General features: G+C 39.7%; 1 protein-coding gene across 6 annotated transcripts in view; it reads right to left on the reverse strand.

The window, feature by feature from the left end:
* LOC137301857 (protein unc-13 homolog C-like) overlaps positions 1–21,863 on the reverse strand; it is a 514,180-nt gene that overhangs the window by 258,349 nt on the left and 233,968 nt on the right. For 4 of the 6 annotated variants that reach the window (XM_067971546.1, XM_067971545.1, XM_067971544.1 and 1 more), the window contains one exon: positions 13,914–13,978. In XM_067971546.1, the coding sequence (XP_067827647.1) occupies positions 13,914–13,978 (65 nt within the window). Of the gene's footprint in view, positions 1–13,913; positions 13,979–14,331; positions 14,355–21,863 lie in introns of all 6 variants that reach the window. The other 2 variants (XM_067971542.1, XM_067971541.1) reach the window with 1 other exon arrangement.

Raw genomic sequence — 21,863 nt, forward strand, 5'->3', positions numbered from 1 at the left:
ATAGATTTGTCAAACACGATTTCCCTTTCATAAAACCATGTTGACTCTGCCTAATCATATTATGATTTTCTAAGTGCCCTGTTACCACTTCCTTGGTAGTGGATTCCAGCATTTTCCTGATGACCTATGTCAGGCTTACTGGCCTGTGGTTCCCTGTTTTCTCTCTCCCCCACTTCTTGAATAGCGGGGTAACATTTGCTACCTTTCAATCCACTGGGACCGTTCCAGAATCTAGAGGATTTTGGAAGATCATAACCAATGCATTCGCCATCTCTGCAGCCACTTCTTTTAGATGTAGGCCATCAGGTCCAGCGGAGTTGTTGGCTTTTAGTCCCATTAATTTGTCCAGTACTTTTTCTCTAGTGATATTAATTGTTTTAATTTCCTCACTCTCATTTACCTCTTGGTTCTCCATTATTTTTGGTATGCTTTTTGTGTCTTCTACTATGAAGACAGATACAAAATATTTGTTTAATGCATCTGCCATTTCCTGACTCCCTATTATAATTTCTCCTGCCTCAGCCTCTAAGGGACCAACAATTACTTTTGCTATTCTCTTCCTTTTTACACACTTGTAGAAGCTCTTACAATCCGTCTTTATATTTCTTGCTAGTTTACTTTCATATTCTATTTTCTCCCTTTTTTATCAATTTTTTGGTTGTCCTTTGTTGGTTTCCAAAACTCTCCCAATCCCCAGGCTTTTTATTCTTCTTTGCAACATTATAGGCTTCTTCTTTCAATCCAATACTCTCCTTAACTTCTTTAGTTAGCTACAGGTGAATCACTCTTCCCGTGGAGTTTTTATTTCTCAATGGAATGTATATTTGTTGAGAATATTGAAATATTGAAATATTTCTTTAAATGTTTGCCATTGCTTTTCAACTATCAAACCCTTTAATTTAATTTCCCAATAATCCCAATGTGAAATTCTATCATATTATGATCGCTCTTCCCCAGAGCTTCTTTTACCATCAGATTACTAATTAACCCAATCTCATTACACAATACAAGATCTAAAATAGTCTGTTCCCTGGTTGGTTCCATGATGTAGTGCTCTAGGAAACTGTCTTGAATACATTCCATGAACTTGTCTTCCGAACCACCTTTGCCAATTTGATTTGCCCAGTCTATATGCAGATTAAAGTCCCCCATGATTACTGCATTTCCTTTGTTACAAGCTCTCATTATTTCATGATTAATACTCTGTCCAATGGTATAGCTATTATTAGGGGGCCTGTAAACTATTCCCACCAGTGTTTTCTGCACCTTGTTAATTCTTATTTCCACCCATACTGATTCTACTTCCTGATCCTCTGAACCAAGATCCTTTCTCACTTCTGTTCTTATGTCATTCTTTATTATTAGGGCTACACCCCCTCCTTTTCCATTCTGCCTATCTTTTCTAAATATCATGTACCCTGGAATATTTAGTTCCCAACCATGTCTCTGTAATGGCTATTAGGTCAAACCTATTTATCTCTATTTGTGCAATTAATTCATCTATCTTGTTATGAATGCTCTGTGCATTCAGATAAAGAGCCTTTAATTTTGACTTTTTGCCATTTTTTTCCTGCTTTGACCTTACGTGTTGTTGCATTATTATTGGTAAACTCTCTGTCCCCTCCTACCGCACTCTGCTTATCTTTACCCAAGTCACTCCACTGTTCTATTGTCTTAACTTTTCTCATCAGATTTCTAAATATCCCCTCACCTGACTCCTCCCCCTGCCTTTTTAGTTTAAAGCCCTATCTATAGCCCTAGTTATTCGATTGCCAGGACGCTGGCCCAAGCCCGGTTTAAGTGGAGCCCGTCCCATCGGAACAGCTCCCTCTTGCCCCAGTACTGGTGCCAGTGTCCCATGAATCGAAACCCCTTCCTCCCACACCACTCTGATCTCTTTGTTCCTATGCCAATTTGGACGTGGCTCAGGTAATAATCCAGAGATTATTACCTTTGAGGTTCTGCTTATTAATTTAGACTCTAGGCCTTCAAACTGTCTCAGCAGAACCTCATTCCTAGTTCTAACTATGTCGTTGGTCCCTATGTGGACCACAACAACTGGATCCTCCCCCTCATGCTCCAATATCTTTTCCAGCCGCGAGGAGATGTCCTTAACCCTGGCACTGGGCAGGCAACACAGCCTTCGGGACTCTCGGTCGCGGCTGCAGAGAACAGTATCTATCTCGCTGACTTTACTATCACTTACCACTACCATATTCCCTTTCACTCCCCCTATTTGCTCCCATATTTGTGCCAACCATATCCAAGTGTGGCAGATACAGCATTTGCAACATTTTGATGTGTGTTGCACACTTTTACCCATGCAATATTAAAATGTGCCATATACAAGACTTTCAATAATATAGATATGTTCTTGAACAGATTTAGAATGCAAAATTGGGAAAGATCATATCCAACAGTCTTCCTATGTAGGCACGAATTGATTCAAAGACCTTACACTTTCCTAGTTAACCTTGCACCCTGAAATCAAGTTATAATCTCCAATTAAAGAATTCAGTTACGGAAGGGAATACTGTGGCCTCAGAAGCAGCAGTAAGACATCATCTGCGAGTATATCTTGTGCACTTTACCCACATGACTTGGAAGCAGGAATTTATCCTTATGACAATCATCAGGGTTTCAAAACCACTGAAGCGTTAAGGATTTTTTCTCCTCCTGCAAAAAAGCTTTCCCAGTCATTAATCAGCTTAAATGCTGGAGAATTTTAAGGCACTTGATTGGATTTTGAATTCATTTTGCATTTAATTAGACCAATTTAACATGGGAATTTAACATATGGAGGCGGATGGTTCTTAATGAATACTTTGTGTTTGTCTTCACAAAAGTGGGGGACGATGCAAAGATTGTAGTTGAGGAGGAGGAGTGTGAAATATTGGATGGGATAAACATAGTGAGAGAGGAAGTATTACGGGGATTAGCATCTTTGAATGTAGATAAATCGCCAGGCCCGGATGAAATGTATCCCAGGCTGCTAAGAGAAGCGTGGGAGGAAATAGCGGAGGCTCTAACCATCATTTTCCAATCTTCCCTGGCTACAGGGATTGGAGGACTGCTAACTTTGTACTGTTGTTTAAAAAGGGAGGAAGAGATATTTTATAGGCTAGTCAGTCTAACCTCGGTGGTGGGCAAATTATTGGAATCGATTCTGAGGGACAGCATAAATCGTCATTTCGAACAGCACGGGTTAATCAAGGACAGTCAGCATGGATTTGTTAAGGGAAGGTCGTGTCTGACTAACTTGATTGAATTTTTTGAGCAAGTATCAAGGAGGGTCGATGAGGGTAATGTGTTTGATGTAGTGTATGTGGATTTTAGCAAGGCTTTTGACAAGGTCCCACATGACGGACTGGTCAAAAAATTAAAAGCCCATGGGATCCAAGGGAAAATGGCTAGTTGGATCCAAAATTGGCTCAGTGGCAGGAAGCAAAGGGTAATGGTCGACGGGTGTTTTTGCGACTGGAAGACTGTTTCCAGTGGGGTCCCGCAAGGCTCAGTACTAGGTCCCTTGCTTTTTGTGGTATATATTAATGATTTGGACTTGAATGTGGGGGGCTTAATCAAGAAGTTTGCAGATGATACAAAAATTGGCCGTGTGATTGATAGTGAGGAGGAAAGCTGTAGACTGCAGGAAAATATCAATGGACTGGTCAGGTGGGCAGAAAAGTGGCAAATGGAATTCAATCCAGAGAAGTGTGAGGGAATGAATTTGGGGAGGGCAAACAAGGCAAGGGAATACATAATAAATGGGAGGATACCGAGAGGTGTAGAGGAACAAAGGGACCTTGGAGTTCATGTCCAAAGATCCCTGAAGGTAGCAGGACAGGTAGATAAGGTGGTTAAAAAAGCATACGGGATACTTTCCTTTATTAGCCGAGGCATAGAATATAAGAGCAGGGAGGTTATGCTAGAGCTGTATAAAACATTGGTTAGGTCACAGCTTGAGTACTGTGTACAGTTCTGGCCACCATATTACAGGAAAGATGTGATTGCACTAGAGGGGGCATAGAGGAGATTTACGAGGACGTTGCCAGGGCTGGAGAATTTTAGCTATGAGAAAAGACTAGATAGGCTGGGGTTGTTTTCTTTGGAACAAAGGAGGCTGAGGTTGAGATTTAATTGAGATATATAAAATTATGACAGGACTTGATAGGGAGGATCTATTTCCCTTAGCAGAGGGGTCAGTGACAAGGGGCATAGATCTAAAGTAATTGGTAGAAGGATTAGAGGGGATCTGAGGAGAAATTCTTTCACCCTGAGGGTGGTGGATCTCTGGAACTCACTGTCTGAAAGGGTGGTGGAGGCAGAAACCCTCAACTCACTTAGAAAGTAGTTAGATGTGCGCTTGAAGTGCCATAACCTACAGGGCTACAGTCCAAGTGCTGGAAAGTGGGATTAAGCTGGATAGCTCTTTTTCAGCCGGCACGTACACGATGGGCCGAGTGGCCTCCTTCTGTGCCGTAACCTTCTATGATTCTATCAATTACTCATATCTCTAACTATGTTTCAAATCTGAAGTCCCCTTCAGTTACAATGAATCCTGACATCGGTCTATAGCCCCTCCTCAACATCACATAAAAAACTCAAAAAATTAAAGGCAACACAACCCACCAACTGCAACTGGATGGCTGTTATTGTGAGCTATTAGTTTGCCCTCTCTGTCGCAATTCCTCTACACGTCTTTAGACATTCTTTCTCATCTTCCTCACAATGAGCTTGTCTCTTTTCAAAACAAAAATATTTCCTCCTTTTTTTGAGCAACTGTCCTTTCAAATTCATTAAGCTCCTCTAATCATCACTCGGAAACCATTCAGCCTTTCCCCAGATTCAAACCTACCTCTGCTAGATTTCCCATTTTTTAAATTCTGAGTTAGCTCTACTACACTTCCCAGGATAGGCATGGTCCATTCCACCATGTTAGGAAAGTCATTCTAGGGTTTATCCAAAACAAAACGCCCATGTCTATATCAAAGTTGTCTGTTACAAATAGTTCAAGCTCTGGAATTCAGAAGGATATGCTACTGGAGGAAGGTATGTACTTGTTTGATTAGGCCCTTAATGGTGCCCATGAAGTCTGGTATCATACAGGTGTGTATTTACATAACCACACTTAATTATTATTCAGTTCTGCCAAGCATGGTTGGGGAATTCTGAATCCAACATTAGGTATCTTGTAACTGACTTAGTCCCGGAAATAAAAGACATTTATTTTTCTCACTTATTTCTCCAGCATTATTTCCCACAATACCAGTTCCTTTATCCCAATTCAGGTGTAGAGTGGGAACATTCAGAATGTTGGCTGTTCATCTTCTGGTTGTAACTGTAACAGCTTCTCGAATGTTCAGTCATATATGTCATTTGCATTAATTTCAAACATGAGCATTCAGGATAATGCACTAATATAACACTTATAAATTTATATTCTACATATTGTTGAGTACAGCAATGTGGTCAATACTAATTAGAGTGTATGATGACTTTGCAAACATCAGCATGGTGATTACCTGAAACATTTTGGCAAATATCTTTAAAAACCTTGAATAAAATTAACTTTAGTCTGCTAAAGCAGATTAAGGCCTGAGTGCAATTTAGAATACTGCCAAAGAGAACCAAACAGCAATTTGGAATTTGCAACTTGATTTAGGTCAATTGGATCCACCCATCATAATTGAGATTTTCATTCGCTGGCAGAAAAGATTTATTGTCGTGTTAAATCTACTCTAGCATTTGAGAGCTGGCATTAATACATCCGGCAAATTTTTAGATGGCAATAAATCAGCATAAAAATTAGCAACAGTTAGAATATTACCTCTTAAATGTTTACAGTACACTTGGACCAATCTCAAATCCTCATGAAATTACTTGAGGTTTTATTTCTTTCTAGTACCACCATAAATAGTGAGACTGCACCCAAGAACTGCAGGATAGCTACGGTAATTCTGATATTCATAAAGGAGTGTGACATGAATCAAAGAATTATAGTCCCATTCGTCAAGCACTAGCAGAATGGAAAATGCCGAAAAGTAGGATGTTTTATAGGACACTGATTATTTAAAGAGCACAAAATCTACTACAGCAATTTTAATGGAATGAATGGAAAATCAGTTTGCTGGATTGAAAACTGTATTGATACCAAGTAAAAGGTGATGATAAACAGAAAAGTCTCTGTTGGGTGGAGGAGGCAGTGACTAATGAGATCCAGAAAGTTGTTCTTGATATTTCTACCACTCATTAACAATGTGGGCGGGGTGCTTCTTGTACAATAATCTAAAATATAAAAAATTCTGATTGATTCAATGTAAAATGGCATTTAATCGGAACTGAAAAATTAGGGAACATCTGAATCAAAAGCAAAGAATTTGGCTAAAATACAGCTAATGAGAAACTAGTGAACTTGAGTGACTAGTCAGGAGAATTTACCAATAAAAAAGTTAAGAAAATAAAGAAAAAGAGAAAAGGTTGAATTGCTGAAAATGTTTTTGAATGCATTTTCATCTACCAATTTTCTCATTAACTGAAGTTTCTAATGTTCAAATTAAGATTTTTAAGCAAAATAAAAATATTAAAATTTACATATTTTACAATAACATTATTGAATTTATCCATAGAATTGTCTTTTGTGTCTTTTAATACAGTCATTAAAGTTTTAGTTGCAGGCCCAGCCTCGCCCAAATCTTGGAAATAATATTTCATTAATATAATTTTATATTGTAATTAATTATATAATAAATATTTAATATTTTTGAAGCTATTTTTTCTTCTCTCACAGTTTAATAAATATACAGCACAAGCTTCCAACAAAAGGAGTTAATGTTATATAGATATCTATTTTCTTATGTTTATTTGTAATTATTTACTTCTTTAAGAAAATAACAAAGATGTCTAAAGCCTATGATAGTGGAGATTAATGCAGTTTTTGGAAGGAATGAACTCAATGGCTTGATGGCTTTATCTCATTTCACACTTCCCTTTGTTCTTATCAAGAAAATAAGATGCTGCATAATGTTTTGTTCAGTGGAACCTCTTTTCCTTAAACCATGTGCAATAATTTTAATATTTTAAGCTTTATCAAAAATACATAAAATAAGCCCCATTCTTGTCCCAAACATACAAATGAAATATTCAATTATTGAAAAAGGGGGTGGGGGTGAGTGCAGGAATGAGGTCAAACTATTGTGACATAACTTTACCAAGTAGTCTAATCGATTAAGTGGGATTAGGATACCATCGTAAAATAAAATTACACTCTACGTGCAAAAAAAGGCATATATTATAAAATATTAATGCAGTGAGTCACTGGCCTTCACCTTTCAAATTTCATCATAGTAGTATCATAGTATGTTACAGTGTAAAAGGAGGTCATTCGGCCCATCGTGCCTGTGCCAGCTCTTTGACATAGCTATCCAATTAGTTCCACTCCCCTGCTCTCTCCCCATAGCCCTGTAAATTTTTTCCTTCAAGTATTTATCCAATTCCCTTTTGAAAGTTACTATTGAATCTGCTTCCACCACCCTTTCAGGCAGTGCATTCCAGATCATAACAACTCACTGCGTAAAAAAGTGTTTCCTCATGTCGCCTCTGGTTCTTTTGCTAATTACCTTAAATCTGTGTCCTCTGCTTGCCGACCCTTCTGTCACTGGAAACAGTTTCTCCTTATTTACTCTGTATTTACTCAACAAAACTGTTCATGATTTTGAACACCTCTATCAAACCTCCTCTGCTCCAAGGAGAACAACCCCAGCTTCTCCAGTCTCTCCACATAACTGAAGTCCCTCAGCCCTGGTACCATTCTAGTAAATCCCTTCTGCACCCTCTCTAAGGTCTTGACGTCCTTCCTAAAGTGTGGTGCCCAGAATTGAACACAATACTCCAGCTGAGGCCTAAATAGTGTTTTATAAAGGTGTAGCACAACTTCCTTGCTTTTGTACTCTATGCCTCTATTAATAAAGCCAAGGATCCCATATGCTTTTTTAACAGCCTTCTCAACTTGTCCTGCTACCTTCAAAGATTTGAGTACATGCATCTCTAGATCTCTCTGATCCTGTACCCCCTTTAAAATTGTACCATTTAGTTTATATTGCCTCTCCTCATTCTTCCTACCAAAATGTATCACTTCACACTTCTCTGCATTAAACTTCATCTGCCATGTGTCTGCCCATTTCACCAGTCTGTCTATGTCCTCCTGAAGTCTGTTACTATCCTCCACATTGTTTACTACATTCCTGAGTTTTGTGTCATCAGCAAACTTTGAAATTATACCCTGTATACCCAAGTCCAGGTTATTAATATATATCAAAAAGAGCAATGGTTGTAATATTGACCCCTGGGGAACACCACTATACTTCCCTCCAGTCTGAAAAACAACCGTTCACCACTACTCTCTGCTTTCTGTCCCTTAGTCAATTTTGTATCCATGCTGCCACTGTCCCTCTCCAATACTTCATCAAAGAACTCAATCAAGTTAGTCAAACAGGATTTTCTTTTAACAAATCCGTACTGACTTTCATTTATTAGCCCATACTTTTCCAAATGCCAATTAATTTTGTCCCGGATTATTATCTCTAAAAGTTTCCCCACAATCGATTTTGGGCTGAGTGGCCTGTAATTGACAGATTTATCTCTCTCCCCTTTTTTGAACAGGGGTATAACATTTGCAATCCTCCAGTCCTCTGGCACTGCCCCCATATCTAAGGAGGATTAGAAGATTGTGGCCAGAGCCGCCACAATTTCTACCCTTACTTCCCTCAGTAACCTAAGATGCATCCCATCTGGACCAGGTGACTTTTCTACTTTGAATACTGCCAAACTTTCAAGTACCTCCTCTTTATCTATTTTTATCCTATCCAATATTGCTACTACCTCCTCCTTTACTGCTACATTGGCAGCATCCTCTTCTCTAGTGAAGACCGACGCAAAGTATTCATTTAGTACCTCAGCCATACCCTCTGCCTCCACAAGATGATCTTTTTTATCACTAAATCAGCCCCACCTTTCCTTTGACTACCCTTTTACAATTTATATGTTTATAAAAGACTTTTGGGTTCCCTTTTATGTCAGCCGCTAATCCATTCTCATACTCTCTCTTTGCCCCTCGTATTCCCTTATTTAGATCTCCTCTGTACTTTCTGTATTTAGCTTGGTTCTCTACTGTATAATTAACCGTACATTAGTCATAAGCTTCTTTTTTATGTTTCATTTTAATCTTTATATCTTTAGTCATCCACTGTGCTCCAGCTTTGGATGTCCTTCCTTTCCCACTCGTGGGAATGTGTCTATTCCATACCTGAAAGATCTCCTTCTTGAAGGCCTCCTATTGTTCAATTACTGTTTTGCCTACCAATGTTTGATTCCAATCCACCAGGGCAAGATCACTTTTCAACTCATTGAAATTAGCCAGCCTCCAATGATGTATTTTTACGCTTGATTGTTCCTTGTCCTTTTTCATAACTATTCCAAATCTGATGATATTAAGATCACTATTCCCCAAGTGCTCTCCCAATGAAACATGCTCCACTTGCCCCACTTCATTCCCCAGAACTAGATCCTGCAGTGTTTCCATCCTCGTTGGGCTGGAAATACATTGATCAAGAAAGTTGTCTTGTATACATTTCAGGAATTCCTCCCCCACTTTGCCCTTTACACTGTTACTATCCCAGTCTATATTGGGATAATTGAAGTCCCCCATTATCACTACTCTATAGTTCTTACATCTTTCTGCAATTTGCTTGCAAATTTGTTCCTCTATCTTCCTCCCACTATTTGATGGCCCATAGTACACACCCAGTAACATAATAGCTCCTCTATTGTTTCTTAATTCTAACCAAATAGGTTCTGTCTTTGACCCCTCAACTACATTATCCCTTTCCAGTGCTATAATAGTTTCTTTGATCAATATTATCACCCCCCCCCATCTTTCCTGAATACCTTGTAGCCAGGAATATTAAGTATCCAATCCTCCCCTTCTTTGAGCCAGGTCTCTGTTATTGCCACTATATCATAGTCCCATGCGGCGACTTGTGCCTGCAGCTCACCAACCTTATTTACCACACTACGCGCATTTATGCTCATGTACTCCAAACTCATCATAGATTGCCTTGCATTTGCCCCCTGTTTGATCTTTCCTATTTTTGAACTATTCTTTACTCTGGTGCTACTTGTCCCTCCCAGTCCTCTGTGCACCTTGTTTCTCCTCTCTAATGTTTCATTCTGGTGCCCATCCCCCTGCCAAATTAGCTTAAACCCTCCCCCAAAGCACTAGTTATCCTCCCGGCGAGGACATTGGTCCCAGCTCTGTTGAGGTGCAACCCGGCCGGTTTGTACAGGTTCCTCCTGCCCCAGAACTGGTCCAAACGCCCCAGGAATCTGAAGACATCCCTTCTGCACCAATGCTCCAGCCATGCATTAACCTGTCTTATCCTACTATTCCTATACTCATTAGCTAAAAAACATAAGCTGTTGTACTCCGTAAAGAGAGAGTGTCACCATTTAAAAAAATATTTAACAATCACTCTGATTAACATCTTTGGTTTCATTTCACCAGTTTAAGCCTATGACTGGAATATTTTTCAAAGGGACCATTACCATATTGAACAGACAAAAAACCTTCAAAGAACTTTTGGGAAAAGATGATGCTTAGTATAGCACCAAGCCATACAGACCAGGAAAGTCACAGGTTTGATTCCTAGTCTGTGCCAAGTTAGCCATTTTCATTTGAAATTCTCACAATTGGCCTCAGCAGTCCTGGGCTAAGCAGGAATAAAATCAACAAGTGTTCTTGCTCCGAATTGCTATCCAGTACCTCGAACGGAAAACGGATGATGCCTTCCTTGGTAAACAGCCTGTCTGTCCCCTCTACTAAGTTCACACGTTAAAAATGACCAATTGTGCAAGGTACAGGAGGGCTGCCAATGCCAATGGTACCCCAGCTGAATGGTGATTTCAGGAAATGAGGGGAGAAAAGGAGAGAACTAGCAAGAAGAAAAAGTGCCCATAAAAAGTGTGCTCCATTTAGGTCTTGTACAAGTAATGAAATATTTTTAATGCAATTTTTTATGTTCCTCTATACATTTGCCCACAGTAGAAGGAGTCTGCCTTTAATGAGCAACAATGTCTCTTTAATGAGTATAATCAAAAGAACCATCTTAGATGGGTTCGTGAGCCTGAAACTGTGAGTAGCTGAAATAACATACAGAATTGATGCTAGACTGCTCTAGTTAATGACTATACCTGTACGAACATTAATCCTGCTCCCTCACGCTGTCAGTCTCAGGAACTCCTTCAAGCCAGTGCCCTTGATACCAGCAACGTTTAAATAAAAAGATTCAAAGACTGACAGAGATGGATGGAACAAACCAAAACAAATCATAATTCTTCTTAACTACAGTATTTGGATTTTTAACAGGGAACTGATGGTGAGGCTCCCTTCAAATTGGGATTATTCGGTAATGTAATATTGAACCAGTTTCTAAACCAGTTTTCCCCTCAACCATTGCCTCCTGAAGAAATGTCTAGTGTTCTTGCATTCATTATTAAAAATCACTTCTGGCTTCCAGATTTTGTTGCCATGATTGAATCACTAAGCCCTTCATGGGTCAGGCACTGAAGAGCACTTAAAAGATACATTTGTCAGGAATTCTCTATTCAACTACACAAACACGTACAAAACTGAATTGATAATATGTTTTAAATATTTATCCATATGTAAATGTTTGTGGAAATCAAATTTCCATTCTTTGTGCAAGTTATGTCTTTTCGAAAATGCCAATAAAGCTCAATAATATATAAAAAATTCCCAGGTCTGAATACTCAATACAGCTTAACCACTAGAGAAATATTTCCTCCATCCAAGCACCCCTCCCCCCCCCACACAAGTGTAAGCCGGGCAGTATACTTTTTGCAAGCACCCGGCTTAACCTTGGCTGAACCCAGGCAAATTTCTGAGTTCACCTATTTTGGTCCTGTTATCACACCTGCTCTGACTTTTGCCTGGCAATTAGTGTTTGCTCCAAATCAGGGCAGGGAAATTCCAGGTGTTTTTTTTTGAGTGTGCTAACAGCAGCCAAATACCTCCATGGTGCAGAAATTTGGACAAGGTTCAAACAACACATTAAATTGTTTGTAGCAGCCATTAGAGCAAACAAAAAAAGTGAAAAGATGAAAGCATCCATGTTCCTGCATTAGACTGGAGAAGATTCACTGGATTTAACTTCGAAGGAGAGGGGAAATCCGATACTAGATGTAATAATAAATAAGCTTAAGAGATACTGAAATCCTAAATGAAATCTGACATATGAAAAGCACAGCTTTTTCTCGTGCAGAAACCGAGAGAAATCAATGATCAGTGTATAACTAAATTAAGGACTTCAAGTAAGTTGTGAATTTGATAAACTACCAGGGTCATTAATTAGGGACAAGATGGTTTGTTGAATACCAGATAATTCTATGAGAGAAAGGCTTCTGTGGGAGCAAGATCTGGGGTCAGATTTTCTTCTTTTGAGTTTGGATGTAAATAATCACCTGCATAGAGCACAAAGGAAATTCAGGCAAGTAGGATCGCATGCCCGTAATGGAGCCCGGCCAATTTTCTGCGCATTTAAAATAATGGTTAGAGGAATATAAAAACTGGTAAGTACATATTGGAACCACTGGAACTTCAGCCATTACCACACTGACCATCTCAGAAAATTGATGCTGATTTGTTCCTATAGCAGAGGAATCATGGAGTAAGAAGTTCCAATCATGACACCAATCATGGAGACATTTAGGGAGGGAATTCCAGAGTGTAGGGCCTAGACGGCTGAAGGCACGGCCACCAATGGTGGGGAGAAGGGAGCGGATGATGCGCAAGAGATCAGAATTAGAGGAATGCAGAGTTTGGGGGGGTGGGGGGTTTGCAGGACTTGAGGAGGTTACAGAGTTAGTGAGGGGCAAGAACATAAAGGCCTTTAAACATGAGAGTAAGAATTTTAAATTTGAGACCGGTCACTGGGAGCTAATGTTGGTCAACAAGAACAGGGGTGATAGATGAGTGGGAACTGATGCAGGATAGGATACAGGCAGCAGAGTTCAGGTTGAGGTGAAGTTTATGGAAGTGGTAGTTGGGAAGCCTGCTGTCTCCATCTCTTGGTAGAAGGCCCTCCACATATATCTATTACAAGCATCAGAAAGCAGATTTTCTGAGCCCTCAGCTTGCACAAGGATGTATTAGGATATCGTGGGCCATGCTGTCGACATTCCATCCACTGATCTTGATGGACAGAAAATCCAATACACTCCGCAGTGTATGAGATCTCTTACCATGGTTGAGAACTCTGAAAGTCTACTCTCAGAACTCTGAGATAGAGAAGGATTTAACAGGCTCAATTCTCAGTCTACTGAAAATTATATTAGGTTTCCAGGTTTGGTAAGTAACCTGACTTGGCAGCAATAAATTTGATTGTATTCCACATATTATATATAAAGTATATACATATGCAACAGAGAGAGTAAAGATTTAGATAGATAGATAAATATATATATATATATATATATATGTACATCTGTACTCGCAGGTTATCACACTTAGTTACAGATGTAAAACAAATATGAAAAAAACTACAACTTGTACCAATAAAGAATCAAATCTTGCAAATAAACCTTTTAAAGGATACTCCTTCATACCTCCATAACCATTCAACTAACAGATTTGCCAATTTATTCTCAGCCATCAGCAGTGTAAAAGTATATGGCTTGTATATGCGCTTGTAAAAGTTATTATATAGTGCAATACGATGATTCAAGATAGAGATATAAAAAGTGAAGTGTCAAAAATTATTTTGTTTAGTTGTTTAATGGTTTTTTCAACAAAAGAACATTGCTGCTATGACATCAATTTATCGAGTATAAATTTAACTCACCCTCCGGGGGCCTTGAAGCTAGAAAGGGTAGATGCATCGAAAACATTTCCACTTGCTAGCTGAGCCTTTAATAAAGAACAAATAAATAACTGTAAATATTATGGAGGCCTAAACAGTGAATGTGCAGTTTAATGAGACATTCTATTTTTTTTCTTTTTGCACTTACAATATATGAAATACATTATGAAAAAGTATGTTTGTGGAAGTTTATTTTCAGCACTAAATGTCCTGTTTACAAATGCATCATATATTGAACATATGACATATAAGAGAAATTATATCATGTATTTGTAAAGGTGGGTTCCATGCGATACAAGTAGGACGTGAAATGAACATCTGTACTACAAAAACCACATTAAAGAAATGCAACAAAATTCAAATGATACTTTATGGAAGATGAAACACAGCAATTTAGAACCTGTTGATCCACAGAACTGTTATCTGAAAAAGAACCAAGGAGAGGAGGACATAATATGTTAGATATGTGATTTTTCTAAAGTATAATTTGCTTGCCATTCATATTATAAAATAAACAGAATGAAGAAATACTCCAGTTACAGCAGTTATGAACCCAAGAGCTATTAACTACTTAAATGGAAACTAAATTAATGCAAACTTAAACCAATGGAAAAGAGCTGCAAAAATTATAAAGTTGGTGAAAAAATGAACTAAAACTCTACAAATTCCTACACAGCAAATAGCTACTACTGACATGTTGTAACAATTTTAAGCACAAGACCGTAAGTAATTATTTAAATGTGATTTAAGCATTCATGCCAATCGTTGCATTGTCCATTTGTGAAAAAAAGCTAATGATTTCAATTTTTACTTTCTCTTCTTAAAAACACACCTTGTAACATGCCATTTAACCCAAATAGAGTTCCAAATTTAACTGCTTCAGGAGTTTATTACTTTTTACCATAACATTAAAGACAAGTCCCTTAACAAATATATTCTTGTAATATTTGTCACCTTGACCCACAACTCTGATTTGAACTTGACCAATGACTGGATGCTTGCTTAGTTTTATTTTAAACTGCAAGCAGTTCCTGAAACTGTTCAGTAATTAAAACCGTTTTGATGCTGTCCTTTTATACAATGCCAGTCGATCTTCAGATGGTGATAGGCTGGAGAATTCAGCTGCAGTATGTGCGCATCAATAGCATCTGGAGGCTGCTGCTGTGCATTGGCGTCGCTGTCCATATTATGTGACACTGAGGTCTTCTAACAGTCAGAAGTGCAGTGCACATTATAATGCAAACTGAAGCACCCACAGTGCTGACAGCCTGCACACCTGGCTCCTGTACATTTCTAGTGCAGTGTGCATTGTGCACCAGAAATGTCAATGGTAATAAGCTTGCCTTGCATTATGACATGCGGTTAACTCAGTTAAATCCAGGCTTTCACAACACCCAAAGAGCAGCTGACCTGCCGCCATTTCCTTGGGGCTGCACTATTGGCCCCTGATCTTTTTTCTGATGCAATTAGTGTATCTCACTCATACCAAAATTTAGATTACTGTCATGTGCAGCTATTAATTAAAACAAAGCATTGCATGATGGATTCTACAATGAGTTAGTGGGACAGAAATTGAATATGCTGCAAAGATGCACTTCAAAGAGAATTGGGATATTTAGTATATTTTCTGTTGTGCTAGAGTCCACAGTAGGCTAGCTCGTACAGGGAGGAGTGAGATTGTTGAGCTTTTCTTGTTCCATGATTTCTTATGTTCATATAAAATCAAGCTGTCAGCATCGATAATGCCTATTAGAAAAACTGATTGCACTTTGGCAAAAGTGGATATACATAACTTACCATTTATTCAATGTAATTATTAGAGTTTATAGAAAAGAGAATATTAACAGACAATACATGTTGTGAGAAGATACTTAAACATTAACAAGAAGGGACCTTCACAGACTACACATCTTGTGTTATAATTGCAATTTAGGAGCTTGAAGCACAAGCAGTCGAAGACTTTCTCCTACAATGTATTGATAGCAATATGTTCAATAAGCCTGATGACAACACTGAATCATAATGCACACTGGACTCAATATTCACCCCTTTCCACCATCAGAATTCCCTACCCAGCATCATCGTGAGAGAACTACAAGGAATGCAGCAGTTCAAGGAACAAGCCCACCACCACCTTCTCAGGGCAACTAGGAATGGGCAATAAAGATGCAGCTTTGCCGGCATTTCCCACATCCTGAGAACAAATATTAAAAATAATTTTGCCTCACTATGAAGCCAAAACCGATCTACAATGGCACAAAATGCACAGCATCACTGTTCAATTAAACAAAAGGTATTTCATAATTTATTTCATTATATGTTGGATGAGAATATCAGAATATGTATTATAATATGAATATTAACTCTGGCTATTTCAGTAGATGGCTGACCACACTAAAAATTTCAGGGAAAAAAATACCAGTGCCAAAAAATATCCACAACTTTGTCCAGATGTCAGAATGCAAACATCAATAACATATATCTTGGAAAGAACTGTGGTAATGGCAATAATAGATGAAGCAGCACTTACTCACCAATAACCTACTCACCGATGCTCAGTTTGGGTTCTGCCAGGACCGCTCGGCTCCAGACCTCATTACAGCTTTGGTCCAAATATGGATACAATAGCTGAATTCCAGAGATGAGGTGAGAGTGACTGCCCTTGACATCAAGGCAGCATTCGACCGAGTGTGGCATCAAGGAGCCCCAGTAAAATTGAAGTCAATGGGAATCAGGGGGAAAACTTTCCAGTGGCTGGAGTCATACCTAGCACAAAGGAAGATGGTACTGGTTGTTGGAGGCCAATTATCTCAGCCCCAGGACATTGCTGCAGGAGTTCCTCAGGGCAGTGTCCTAGGCCGAACCATCTTCAGCTGCTTCATCAATGACCTTCCCTCCATCATAAGGTCAGAAATGGGGATGTTTGCTATTGATTGCACAGTGTTCAGTTCCATTCACAACCCCTCAGATAATGAAGCAGTCTGTGCCCGCATGCAGCAAGGCATGGACAACATCCAGGCTTGGGCTGATAAGTGGCAAGTAACATTCGCGCCACACAAGTGCCAGGCAATGACCATCTTCAACAAGAGAGATTCTAACCACCTCCCCTTGACATTCAACGGTATTACCATCGCCGAATCCCCCACCATCAACATCCTGGGGGTCACCATTGACCAGAAACTAAACTGTACCATCCACATAAATACTGTGGCTACGAGAGCAGGTCAGAGGCTGGGTATTCTGCGGCGAGTGACTCCCCAAAGCCTTTCCACCATCTACAAGGCACAAGTCAGGAGTGTGATGGAATCCTCTCCACTTGCCTGGATGAATGCAGCTACAACAACACTCAAGAAGCTCGACACCATCCAGGACAAAGCAGCCCACTTGATTGGCACCCCATCCACCACCCTAAACATTCACTCCCTCCATCATCGGCGCACTGTGGCTGCAGTGTTTACCATCTACAAGATGCACTGCAGCAACTCGCCAAGGCTTCTTCGACAGCACCTCCCAAACCCACGACCTTTACCATCTAGAAGGATAAGGGTAGCAGGCGCATTGGAACAACACCACCTGCACGTTCCCCTCCAAGTCACACACCATCCTGACTTGGAAATATATCGTCGTTCCTTCATCGTTGCTGGGTCAAAATCCTGGAACTCCCGACCTAATAGCACTGTGGGAGAACCTTCACCACACGGACTGCAGCAGTTCAAGAAGGCAGCTCACAACCACCTTCTCAAGGGCAATTAGGGATGGGTAATAAATGTTGGCCTTGCCAGGGATGCCCACATCCCATGAATGAATAAAAAAACATGCTTGCAGCTTTGTAACACCTGGTAGCTTACTTCAGTGTTTTTTTTTAAACTGACCTATCTTCATTGACCTATGGAAAATACCAGGGGGTAGCACTTAGCTTTTCAGCTAATGCACATTCAAAACTGCATCCCATCTCCTCAGATCTTTTCACAAGGAGACTGCTTGGACTTGAAATCCAGAGAGAAATCAACCTTTCCCTGCAGAGGATCCAGGAGGAATCTTTGAAACAAATCAAACCCCTGTCTAATTAAAAGCTACCTCAGCTTAGCCTTGATGTAACCCAAAGCAACTAAAACACTTCCCAATAATTAAGACTAACTAGAAAATGTAACTTTAAGCACTAATCCATTTAATCATTAAAATATATGCATAATTTCAGACACACACACAGAATGATAATTAAGTAAACTAGTGTAAGTTTGATCTTTTAAATTTTCATCACGTACTTTATTAATAGAATAATTCTGCTGTAAAGTGTCTGTCATAATTCAAAGAGCTACATGGCTGAAAGGGTGTTTTACTTCATTCTGTTCCTGCAGCACCTCCCAAACCCATGACCTCTACCACCTAGAAGACGCATGGGAACACCACGACCTGCACGTTCCCCTCCAAGTCACACACCATCCTGACTTGGAAATATATCGCCGTTCCTTCATGGTCGCTGGGTCTAAATCCTGGAACTCCCGACCTAACAGCACTGTGGGAGAATCTTCACCAAACAGACTGCAGCGGTTCAAGAAGGCGGCTCACCACCACCTTCTCAAAGGCAATTAGGGATGGGCAATAAATGCTGGCCTTGCCAGGGATGCCCACATCCCATGAATGAATAAAAAAAACAAACATTCAGCTGCAAGGTTTCAAAAATCACTTGAAAAACTCCACAACATGGATTAGTGGAGGTGGGGGGGGGTATCTTACCCCTCAAATGCTGGTGGGATTCAGTGTAAGAGGTCACCGGTGGGCACAATCCCTGTGAAACTAATGGGATCATCACCTGTAGAATTTCAGGGTCTCCATATCTTTGTGTTAACTTTTATTTTAAATAAAAGTTTACAAGAATTTCTAACTCTGCAAGACAATTTGTAGTGCCCGCCCCCCTCCCTCCCCACAAGCACCATTTGGGGCCATCGTTGGTGCCTGCCAGCCCCATCCCAGTAGAAATTCGGTCAAATGCCTGGCTACCCACCCTTAGCAGGAGAAGACAGCCCATCGCAACCCTCAACCCTCAATGCTGCAACTGAACCACAATAAATTTTTTTTTTAAATGTTTTGGGGTTCCTGGCCATTCACCAGGCCTGGCCCCCACCAATGGGGCCTACATGTGTCCTTGTGGAGGCAGGGTTGCCTCATCTCTCTGTGTACCAGCCACCACTACTGTGCCAAATTCCCAGCGAGCCTCAGGAGCGGGGTCTATAGCTTTAGGAGACCCCACCCCATGGCTCCGCCCCAAGCCATCATTTGCCTTGTAAAGTGCGGACGGAGGCTCCGCTTCTTGTCTGGAAATCAGGAGACTCCCGGAAATGCCAGAGACCCGACGTAACCAGTTTCCTGGGAGTTCTGCCAATCTCTCACCGAAGTTGCAGCAGCAGACCGGTAGAATCCCTGTGGAATTTCAGGGCCAAAGGATCTAAAATTTAAAAATAGTCACAGGTACACTTTGCCTGGGTCTGAAGCCAGTGAAATTCCACGAGTTCACGAATAATTACTTATACCCAGTGGAATACACTTACTTGGGTTCAACATATAGCTACTGTGCATATTTACTAAATGAGTGACATGCTATCTGCCTCACAAGCCTCTATTTGCTTTTTTTGAGCTGATTGAACCCGAAAGATTGTTGTTAAAGCCTTGTGACTTTTTATGTTAAAGGCGCTATACAAAGGCAAGTCATTGTGTTGTTACACTCTCAGTTCATAACAGAAATATTTTAAAATTTAACAAATATAATTCTAACGATTTATGATTTTTCCTCTGTTTGTGAAATTGTGGGTCACTGTTCGACACTTCTACATCATTTGACAGTAGATCTACCGGTGAAATTATTAATCTCTTACCAGGATACGAAAGTGCTGCTTTGAAATGTCAGAGTCTCTCCGTGCTTGTATTGATTTTATTAAATACTTTCAAATACAATATTCTACATAATCTCCACACTTTATTCTTAATTGTATGTCTAGCAATTCTATTACTACTGTAAAGTATTGTTTTCATTTTACTGATTTGCTTGATAAACAATCTAAATGTTATGTGTAGACCAGTTAGCTTAACATCGGTGGTAGAAAAGATAATGGAATCTCTACTCAAAGATGTAATAGAAAAGCATCTAGAAACCGAAAATATAATAAAGAATAGTCAGCACAGATTTCAAAGGGAAGGTGATGCTTGACCAATGTTATTGAATTCTTTGAAGGAGTAACAGAAAGAGTAGACAAGGGTAATGCAGTAGATGTAATATATTTGGATTTTCAAAAGGCCTTCGATAAGATACCACATAGTAGACTCATGACTAAGGTCAGAGCATGTGGAGTCAGGGGACAGGTAGCAGAATGGATAGCAAGCTGGCTACTAAACAAAAAATAGACAGTAGGGATTAAGGGTAGCTACTCGGACTGGCAAAGGATGGGAAGTGATGTTCCACAGGGATCAGTGGAATTGTTGTTCACAATTTACATTAATGATTTGGACTCGGGAATCGGAAATACAATTTGAAAATTTGCGGACGACTCTAAATTGGAGGGTATACTTAATACAAAGGAAGAATGCGACAAAATACAGGAATATATTAATAAACTTGCAGAATGGGTGTGTAATTGGCAAATTAATTTCAATATAGTTAAGTGTGAGATGGTGCATTTTGGTAGAAGAATAAGGAGGCCACATACTGCTTGGATGATAAGAGTCCATTTGGGGTAGAGGAGAAAAGGATCTGGGGGTACAGACACACACATCACAAAGTAGCAACGTAGGTTAATAAGGCCATAAAGCAAACCAAGCACTGGGGTTCATTTCTAGAGGGATAGAATTGAAAAGCAGAGAAGTTATGTTAAACTTTATGGAACCTTGGTTAGACCACACTTGGAATACTGTGCACAGTTCTGGTCTCCATATTATAAAAAGGATAAAGGTGATAAAAAGATTCACAAGGATGATACCAGAACTGAGAGGATATACTTATCAGGAAAGGCTGAACATGCTGGGGCTCTTTTCTCTAGAAAAGAGGCTGAGTGGTGACCTGATGGAGGTCTTAAAGATAATGAAAGGGTTTGATAGGGTAGACGTAGAGAAAATGTTTCCACTTGTGGGGGTGTCCAAAACTAGGGGTCATAAATATAAGATAGTCACTAATAAATCCAATGGGCAATTCAGGAGAAACTCCTTTATCCAAAGAGTGTTAAGAATGTGGAACGTGCAACCACAAGGAGTAGTTGAGGCGAATAGCATAGATGCATTTAAAGGGAAGCTAGATAAGCATACGATGGAGAAAGGAATATGCTGATAGCATTAGATGAAGAGGGGTGGGAGGAGACTTGTTTGGAGCATAAACGCCGGCATAGACATGTTGGGTCGAATGGCCTGTTGACGCGCTGTAGACTCTATGTAACTCTTTGTAACAATCCTAATTAAATTATGACACTAACAGTTCTTTTTTATCCATTCCCTCATTGCAATTTATCTGCACATAAAATTTGCTCTCACTTATTCTACAACTGACAAATGATTTAAGTAAGGAAGTGCTTGATACATTCAGAAGTATTAACTTCATTCAAATTACATACCCATAACTGTGGAGTTACAGGAAGCAATGGAATTAGAAAGAGATTTTTTCAGAATTGAAAAGGCTTTGAGGATGGTCTAAATATTATTTTGTTTTTGATACAGGAGTTGTTTGTATAATGGTTTGTGAGTTTTACACTGCAACTTAAGCATCACTGCAAAGAGGTTCCTGCTTGACAGCAACAAAAATGTTGTTTTATAAATCCAGAGTCAGGGTCTGGCCCAACTCCAGAGGGAAGTGGTGCGACATTTTCTGGAGCACATAGTCTCACACCACTTCAGCAGAATTGGAATTCCTTCCAGGCAGTGTAAACAGCTTGAGCCCTGTAGCTGCAAGAT

The sequence above is a fragment of the Heptranchias perlo genome, chromosome 34 (genome assembly GCF_035084215.1).
Source record: "Heptranchias perlo isolate sHepPer1 chromosome 34, sHepPer1.hap1, whole genome shotgun sequence".
NCBI classification, from domain to species: domain Eukaryota; kingdom Metazoa; phylum Chordata; class Chondrichthyes; order Hexanchiformes; family Hexanchidae; genus Heptranchias; species Heptranchias perlo.